At 55.5% G+C, this 9,365-nt stretch overlaps 1 protein-coding gene across 1 annotated transcript in view; it reads right to left on the minus strand.

Annotated features, from left to right (window-relative positions):
- LOC104276960 (deleted in malignant brain tumors 1 protein-like) overlaps window positions 1-9,365 on the minus strand; it is a gene marked incomplete at both ends in the record, with an annotated part of 15,055 nt that overhangs the window by 2,519 nt on the left and 3,171 nt on the right. The window contains 9 exons of the mRNA XM_009873449.1: window positions 15-87; window positions 245-594; window positions 1,133-1,462; window positions 1,639-1,962; window positions 3,190-3,513; window positions 4,563-4,892; window positions 6,355-6,684; window positions 7,871-8,200; window positions 8,474-8,797. Of these exons, the coding sequence (XP_009871751.1) occupies window positions 15-87; window positions 245-594; window positions 1,133-1,462; window positions 1,639-1,962; window positions 3,190-3,513; window positions 4,563-4,892; window positions 6,355-6,684; window positions 7,871-8,200; window positions 8,474-8,797 (2,715 nt within the window). The remainder of the gene's footprint in view (window positions 1-14; window positions 88-244; window positions 595-1,132; window positions 1,463-1,638; window positions 1,963-3,189; window positions 3,514-4,562; window positions 4,893-6,354; window positions 6,685-7,870; window positions 8,201-8,473; window positions 8,798-9,365) is intronic.

A 9,365-nucleotide genomic window follows, 5' to 3' on the forward strand; every position in this document is an offset into this window, starting at 1 on the left:
ATCAGCCACCCCGCCCAGTTTTACATCATCAGCGAATTTGCTCATCTCCTCATCCAGGTCGTTATGAATGGTGTTGGGAACTTCGTGCTGGGTTGGGGACAAGCCTGGCCAAAAAGAGGCTACGACCTTTGCCAACTTTCCTCGCCTCCCGAAAAAAAAACATGCCTTTCCAGGACCAGCACCCCCCTAAAGGCAGCCAGATGTAGGATGGATCCTCCTGTCCCCTTCCATCCCCCTGTCAGACCCCTGGTATCGCAGGACGAGTCATACCCGAGCACCTCACGCCGGCATCTTCTCGGTGCTGGCAGTTACTCTGTCCCCAGGGACGGGCTCGGCACTGGTGAAGATGCTCCTCGCTTCCGGTGCAGTCCACGTCGTCCAGCCAGATGTTCCCCGTCCCCTCCCCAAAGTGAGCTTGGTTGAGGACCGCCTCAGCCGTTCCGCAGCCCAGCTGCCGGCAAACCACTGCCGCGTCGTTCAGGTCCCAGCCGTCGTCGCAGACCGTTCCCCATTGCTGCTTGTAAAAGATCTCCACCCTCCCGGCACAGCGGTTGGGTCCTTCGACCAGGCGGACCTCTGCCACCTCTGCCACTTCTGTGGAGAGAGGAGCCATCAGAGACGCAGCATTTTTGAGGACAAGAGGACTGACCGAGGGGTCCAGGACCCTAGGCCGGGCTGCAAACCTCGGGCAGATGCTCAGTTATGGTGGGATGGGAAGACAGAACCCAGCCCAAACCCTGCCCACAGGGACATGCAAGGCAGGCATGGCCTTTGGGGCTTCATAAGCACCCTCAGGCACCTATGGTTGGCTTCCAGACTTAGTCTCTAATGAGGGAGAAATAAATTCCCTTTCTGGAGCCTCACCAGGACCCAGCAGAATTGTAGTGTAACCTATACTCGAAACAAGGCATTCCTCCTCCGTTCCCTGCTCAACTGTGGCAAGGACGGTTGAATCGGGGCAGCTCTGGGGGATGGGGCCCAACAGCGTCTGCCAAGGGAACAAGCCCCCATGCCCTTGAAATCTTCCTGCAGCCAGTGCTCCTGGGGTCCAGTTGGAGTTCAAAAGCCTTTTTGGGAGGGGAGTGAGCAATTCCAAACTGTGCTTTTAGGACTCCGCAGGAATGACCATCACCTGAGCAGACCACGCCAGCGTCCTCTTCGTGGGTGCAGCCGTTGACTCCCCAGGGCCTGGCCGGACATTCCTCAAGGGTGCTCTCCCCACCGGAACAGGCCACCCTGTCCAACCAGATGGGATCCAGCCCCTTCCTGAAGGAAGCCCTTCCCGGGGCCGAGAGGGCAGGCCCACAGCCAAGCTGCCTGCAGACCACTGCCGCATCTAACAGGTCCCAGCCGTCGTCGCACACTGTCCCCCACTGCTGGTTGTGGAAGACCTCCAACCTCCCGGCGCAGCGATGTAGACCACCCACGAGACGGACAGACGTCGTGTTGGCTGTGTCGGCATCTGGAAGCACTGCAGAAATGTCACGGTGTGTTGAGGGCACACACAGTGATGATGGCAGTGCCCGGAGAGGGGTCAAAAGAACCCTCCACCTCAGGAAGGGTTTGACTGTCCCACAGCTGCATCAGCATGTGGGATGGATACCCCCAGGACACCCCATGTTGAGCAATGGGACATACCTGAGCACACCACGCCGGCATCTTCTCCGTGCTGGCAGTTGTTGTGTCCCCAGGGACGGGCTCGGCACTGGGCAAGGGCATTCTCAGTCCCGGTGCAGGCCACGTCGTCCAACCAGATTCTCCCCGTCCCCTGCCCGAACTCAGCCCGTATGGTGGCTAACCTGGCACTGCCACAGCCCAGCTGCCGGCAGACCACCGCGGCATCCTTCAGGTCCCAGCCATCGTCACAGACCGTCCCCCACTCCCCGTCATGGAACACCAACACCCTCCCGGCGCAGCGGTGTGGCCCATCCACGAGCTGCAGTTCGACTGAGCTGGAGTTGCCTGATTTTGTGGAAAGAGGAATAGGTGGCTTGAAGAGTAGCATCACGTCCCTGGACCACCCTCTTCTTACCCGCAAGCCTGGACCACCCCCAACCATGTGCCCTCAGGGAGGAGTAGGACAGGGCCAGCGGTTGGGCATTGGTAATGTCAACGTGGCCGGATGCTGCTGTTTTACTGTGAGGGACAAAACCCCAGGTGTGATGCCTGCCTGTAGGGATTGGCTTGGAAAGACTTTTAAAGACCATCCAGTCAAACTCCCCTTCCATGGGCAAAGACATCAGGTTGCTCAAAGCCACATCCAGCCAGATTTTGAACACCTCCAATACAGGCTCATGGAATGGTTTAGATTGGAAGGGACCTTCAAGATCATCTTTGTTCCAATGCTCCCCCACCATGGGCAGGGGCACCTCCCACTAGATCAGGTTGCTCCAAGCCCTGTTCAACCTGGACTGGAACGCTTCCAGGGAGGGGGCTTCCACAATCTTCCCAGGGCAACCTTTTCCAAGGTCTCACCACACTCACAGTGAAGAATTTCTTACTAAAGTCTATTCCAGATCTATCCACTTCCAATTTAAACCCCCTTCCACTTGTCCTGCCACTACAGGCTTTGGTAAAAAGTCTCTTTCTGTCTTTCCCATCAACCCCTTCTAAATACTGGAAGGCTGCTATAACGTCTCCCCTTGGAAGTCTTCTCTTCTCCAGGCTGGACAAGCCCAGCTCTCTCAGCCTGTCCTCACAGTGGAGGTGCTCCAGCTCCCTGATCATCTTTGTGGCCTCCTCTAGACCCACTCCAACAGGTCCATGTCCTTTTTATGTTGGGGGCCCCAGAGCTGGACTCAGAACTGCAGGTGAGGCCTCACCAGAGCAGAAGAAAGGGGCAGAATCCCCTCCCTCAACCTGCTGGCCATGGTTCTTTTGGTATAGCCCAGGAAGTGGTTGGCTTTGGGCTACAACCACACATTACCAGGTCACGTCCATCTTTTCACCCAGCAACACCCCCAAGTCCTTCTCTGCAGGGCTGTTCTCCATCCCTTCACCCCCAGACTGAACTGATACTGGAGGCTGCCCCGACCCAAGTGCAGGACCTTGCTCTTGGCCTTGAGGTGAAGCTCCTGGAGCTACGGGTGGATGAGAGCTGCAAGAAACCCCCGCACCAGCCCAGCATCTCCTCTGAAGGTGACCAGCCTCCTGGCCCTGGGTACTGGCAAGCCCCGTCCAGGCTCTCACCCGCGCACACCACGCTGGCGTCCTCTCCGTGGTGGCAGTTGTGGATGCCCCACTTCTTGGCATGGCAGTCGAAGAAGGCGGTTTCCCTCCCATTGCAGTTGACGTCGTCCAGCCAGATGGGGCCAGCTCCCCACCCGAACCGAGCCGAGATGGGGGCCGAGAGGGCGGTCCCGCAGCCCAGCTCCCGGCAGACCACTGCCGCGTCGCGTATGTCCCAGTTGTCATCGCACACAGTCCCCCACTCGTTGTTGTAAAAGACCTCGACCCTTCCGCTGCACTCGCTCAAACCACCCACCAGGCGGAGCATGGGGATGTTGGTCATTCCTGAGCCTGAAAAATACCCCCCAAATGGGCATTATTAGGGATATTCTTGTGTGTTTTCATGCCTCTGGGTTGGAGAGGGCCAGTGTGGGTGATGTTGCTTCAGCAAACTTCTACGACCCTTTGCCCTTTATCGAGGGACTTGCAGTAAAACAAGCACCACGTGTTTTGCAGGGTGGAAGGATCTGCGGAAGATCTCTTCCACCAGTTGCACCCCAAAGGTGGTTGCACCCTGGTTAGGAGGTTGGGACAGGAGAAGGAACACGTGTCTCCACCTGAAGATCAAGATGTTGGCAAGAAAGGATGCACAAGGGTGCTCCCCAGCATTTCTTCATGTGTTCCTTCTGCCTCTGCATCACCTAGGTTCACCTAGTGCTACTCGCTTCTTGACCTAGAGAAAGTGGCAAAGGATCTTCTTCTGGTTGTCCCTGAGCGCTGCTGACTGCCACGTTGGCCTGCCCACGGAGGCTGACCTTCTAAGGCCAAGGCTAGTTAGTTCAGGATCTGCACATGGTGGCATTTTACAGCTCTCCCTCCTCTTGAGCTACAAGGGGGCACAGCACCCATGCACCCTCCTCTCCCGAGGGGTGCAGGTGCTTTGCTCCATGAAGGGGTCTTGGACACCTCCAGTGGTACCAGATACTGAGGTACGTCTTAAGCCAAGCTGCCTTTCTCCCAGTATATCTTATTTTTACCTGTCTCTGAACACTGTTATTTTAACATGGTTTCTACCATCTGGGCAATTGATTGGCCAGCTTGTTCCCAAACTGCTCCCAGCCTGCAGAAGAGCAGAGTTTGGCCCATCTTGGAATCAGAGAATCATTAAGGTTGGAAAAGACCTTTAAGATCATCAAGTCCAACCACCAGCCCAATACATCCATGACCACTAAAATATGTTCTGAAGTGCAGCATCTACACATTTTTTGAAGACCTCCAGGGATGGTGACTCCACCACTGCCCTCAGCAGCCTGTTGCAATGATTTGCCACTCTCTCAGGATGAAAATTACTCCTAAAATCCCATCTTACAGAGAAAGCACATGATGAGGGTTACCTGAGCACAGGACACTAGCGTCTTCCACGTGGTTACATGTATGTTTCCCCCAAGGCTTGACCGGGCATTCAGCGAGGGTGGCTTCTGTCCCGATGCATCTCACTCCATCCAACCAGATGGGGCCAGATCCTTGCCCAAACCTGGATAAACCCGGGGCTGACACCGCCTTCCCGCAGTCCAGCTGCCGGCAGACCACGGCCGCATCGTTCAGGTCCCAGCTGTCGTCACAGATGGTCCCCCACTGATGGTTGTGAAAGACCTCCACCCTGCCAGCACAGCGGTGAGGGCCGTTCACCAGCCGCAGGGCTTCCGAGCTCCCCAGGTCCACGTCTAAAACAGAATCAGAGGACAATCAATCCTTGACAGAAATGGCAATGGCCAACAACATGGTGGACCTCCTCTTGCAAGATCTCCACCAACACGTAGCATTTCTGCTACTGCTGCAGCCTGGGTGTGCATGCCTGAACACCTCTCAGGACAAAGCCTGCTAAGACCATGCCTAGTAGATGGTGATCTTGGCCAAATTACTGAGGAGCTCCCACAACATGAGTGTCTTCATGGGGGGAAGCAGACAAGGAGACACTAAGTGCGTTGTGCACTTGGGCAAGGAACAGCTCGGTGAAGAGGAGGGCACCCTCATTTGTAAAGTTTGCAAAATGACATGAAACTGGGCAAGTGTGTTGTTCTGCTGGAGAGCAGGAAGGCTCTACAGAGCGATCTGGACAGGCTGGATCAATGAGCCAAGTCCTGGACTTTGCTCACAACAACCCCCCAGCAGTGCTACAGGCTGGGGGGAGGAGCGCCTGGAAAGCAGCTGAGGACCTGGGCACGTTGGTCAACAGTGGCTGAAGATGAGCCAACAGTGTGCCCAGTTGGACAAGAAGGCCAACAGCATCGTGGCCGGCATCAGGAATCATGTGGCCACCAAGATCAGGGCAGAGATTGTCCCAATGTACTCGGCACTGGTGAGGCCACACCTCAAACCCTGTGTTGAGTTTTGAACCCCTCACTCCAGGGAGGACATTGAGGTCCTGGAGTGGATCCAGAGAAAAGCAACAAAGCTGAGGAAGGGTCTGGAGAACAAGTCTGAAGAGCATCTGAGGGAACTGGGGTTGTTCAGCCTGGAGAAAAGGGAAAAACTTTGTCTCCCCAACTACCTGAAAGGAGGTTGTAGTGAGGTGGAGGTTGGTCTCTTCTCAAAAGAACTAGCAATAGGACAGGAGGAAATGGGCTCAGCTTGCACCAGGGGAGGTTTAGATTGGATATTAGAAAAGATTTCTTCACCCAAAGGGTTGTCAAGCCATGGGAACAGGCAGGGCAGTGGTGGAGTCACCATTCCTGCAGAGATTTAAAAGCTGCGTACCCATGGTGCTCAGGGACATGGGTTAGCGATGGGCCTGGCAGTGCTGGGTTAATGGTTGGATCCAATGATCTTAGAGATCCTTTCCTAAACGGTTCCATGGTTGACTCCCTGAGGACCAGAGACTGTGTGGTGGCACAGACCAAAAAAAAAATCCCAACCACGGGGACATCTGCAACGCTGGCGTGCCAGGTCTCTTTGGGTCTGGTGGAAAGCCTGCGTTTTACAGGCTTGGGATTTCTGGGTATCCCAAGCTTGGGATTTTTGACTCACTTTGCCTGAGCAAACCCAGGGACTGCTCAACCTCAAAACAGAAAACACCTTCTGCTTCTTGGTAGGACTGCAGGGATAAGGGGTAGATAAGCCAGGAACAAGGAGAAGCTGGATGGTCCTCCCCAGAGGAGGAGTGATGCCCAACTCACCGCCACTGACCTGCAGCCACGGAGCACAAGACACCTGCATGCTCCTTCGACTTGCAGCTCTTGGCACCCCAGAACTTGACCTTGCATTCGAAGAGGGCCTTCTCTGTCCCGGTACACTCCATGGCATCCACCCAGATCGGGCCATCTCCTGTCCTAAACTGGGTGGCCGACCGTGCCTCGCCGCAGCCCAGCTGCTGACACACCACCTGGGCTTCGGGAAGGTCCCAGCCGTCGGTGCAGATGCCCCCCCAGCTCTGATTATGAAACACTTCAACTCTCCCAGAGCACGGGTCTGAGCCATTCACCAGGTGGAGTTTTCCGAGGTCAGCAATGCCTGATCCTACAACATCAGAGAACATACACATGTTAAGGAGATACCTTCTAGACCCATGAAACCTCCACCTGCCAGCAACAGGTCTACACCAGAGGATGAGCAGCGCTGGGGGGAAGTCAAGGATGCTCTTGCATCTTGTGGAGTCAAAGATGCTGTTGTGATGACAGAAAGGGCAGGTATTTGAGATTTGGTGTGGCCTGGCTTAAATGGTGTCCAAGGCTTGATTAGCATGAGCTTGACCACTCTGTAGTCAATGAACCTTGTATAATTTGCCCTCCTAAAGCAGACACGCAGGACAGGGGCCAGTCACCAAGACATAGGTGCTATTTTGGACTTCTGGGATGCCTCATGCGCTGCTCCTGAAGGGCACAGGATTTCCTGTAGGATCTCTTCACCCAACCAGGGTGAGATGCTGCCTTCCCTTGCTGGGGTGACTGAATTCAATGCTGGCCATCTCGGTCAGCCACACCCTGGTACCAAGCAAAGTTCACTCTGATATTAAGCAACCTGGTTGTAACCCAGTGTCCCCAGGTTCTTAGCTGTCACTAAAATGAGTTGTGGGGTCCCTCTGGCAGAAAGTCAGAACTAGAGAGAAGAGAGAGTGAGAAATGGGCTCTCGTGGGCTCATGCAGCTCTCAAGCATTGTGAGCTACATCTACCATGGATCAACCAAAGCTGTTGGAGTCAGAAGACCCATTTATGCCACAGCCTGCCCTGCTGTGAAGAAGTAGGTGTCCCTGCTGTAATTTTCCTGGTGGAAATGGTCTCTGACCTGTGTTGCCTGCTAGGATTCATGATAATTCTGTCCAGAAGCATGCCAGAGGTCATATTTTTAGCAAAACGGGCCGGCATATATTTTAATGTCTGCGCACAGCTGCCCTCATCCACCAGGAGGGACCATAAGGCTTCAGAGCAGCCCCTTGTGGTCCAAGCTGGCTGTGAGCTGTTCATGTACCTCAAGCCCTCGCACCCAGAGGGGAAAACAGAGTCAAAGCCCAGCATGAGAGGACCTGATTTGCCGAGGGAAGTGGTGGAGTCTCCATACCTGGAGGGTTCAAAAAATGTGTAGACATGACACTTCAGGACATGATTTAGTGGTCATGGTAGTACTGGGTTGGCAGTTGGACTTGATGATCTTAGAGATCTTTTCCAACCTTCATGATTCTAGGAATCTAGAATTCTAGGATTCTACCTGAGCACACCACGCTGGCATCTTCTGCATGCTGGCACCCGTGGAGCCCCCAGGCCTTGGCTCTGCATTCGGAGAGGGCTGCCTCAGTCCCTGTGCACAGCACATTGTCCAGCCAGATGGGTCCCTGTCCCCGGCCGAAGTGAGCCCGTCGCGGAGCCAATACCGCCGTCCCGCAGTCCAGCTGCCGACACACCACCTTGGCGTCCGCGAAGTCCCAGCCGTCGTCGCACACCGTCCCCCATTTCCCATTGTGAAACACTTCGACCCTCCCGGCGCAGTGACCTGGGCCATCGACCAGCCGGACTGGGGCGAAGTTGGAAACGGCCGAGCCTGTGGACAGGCAGGGAGATGCTCAGAGCATCCAACCCCTTCACAGGAGGAGGGAGGACCTGCCCTTTTCTGAGGTAGCTGGTGCTGCGTGTTTGCATCGCCTCAGAACGCACAGCACCACATCCCCACCTCATGGAGGGAATTCTCAACAGAGTTTAGGGATCCTTGACCCCACAGCAAAGGGACTGAAGCTGGCATCTGGCTCCCATGTGGGATGGGGGGTGTTACTGGTGCATCCTGACCCACTGGTGCCAGAGTAAGACCCACCTGAGCATACGACGCTGGCGAGTTTTCCGTGGCTGCAGCTTCTCACTCCCCATGGGCTCAACCGGCATTTTGTGAGGGCTGACTCCGTCCCCTGGCAGTTCACGTTGTCCAGCCAGATGCGTGAGGGTCCAGTGTCAAAATCCCCTCCCTCAAGTTCTGGCAAAGCCGTCCCACAGCCCAGCTGCTGGCACACGACCTCAGCGTCCTGCTTATCCCAGCCGCTGCTGCAGATGGCTCCCCACTCCTCCTGGTAAAACACCTCAACTCTGCCAGCACATCGGTTTGAGCCATTTGCCAGTCGGAGATAAGCCGGCTCGGGGATGATTGAGTCTGCAAACACCCAAGGAGAGTTATTAATTAATGCCTTCAGACCGTTCACCACTCTCAACATGCTTATCCCATCACAGTTAAGCTCCCAGACCCTGTCAAAGCTGCCAAAAGGTACAGAGGATGGGAGAAATGGAGGGGTGGAACTCAAAACTCCCCCTTGGAGCACCCTGCACTGAAGCATCTCCCTGCAAGAGGCCGGTCCTGCATCCTCCTGGACCGCAGCTTCCCTCCCCACATGAATTGCTCGCAGTGTGGGTTGCAGTCAATGCGCTGCCCTGCAACAAGTTCCACCTATTGTTGGAGCTGGAGGGGTTGGAAAAAGGGTTCCCCGCAGGAATGTCTCCCATCACCTTAAAGAAACACCTTGGGGTGGGAAGAGCAGCCCACCAGTGGGACCATCAGATGCAGGGAGAGCCTGGGAAAACCCCACTTGGCCGCTAACAATGACCCCCAATCTCACCTGTGGTGTGCAGACCTATCGTCGTGACACCCACCCCACTCCCGCCGCCTTGTGTTGGTCACCTGAGCAAACCACGCCAGCGTCTTCCCCGTGGTAGCAGTTATTGAT

Source organism: Apaloderma vittatum, unplaced genomic scaffold (assembly GCF_000703405.1).
Source record: "Apaloderma vittatum isolate BGI_N311 unplaced genomic scaffold, ASM70340v1 scaffold16337, whole genome shotgun sequence".
NCBI classification, from domain to species: domain Eukaryota; kingdom Metazoa; phylum Chordata; class Aves; order Trogoniformes; family Trogonidae; genus Apaloderma; species Apaloderma vittatum.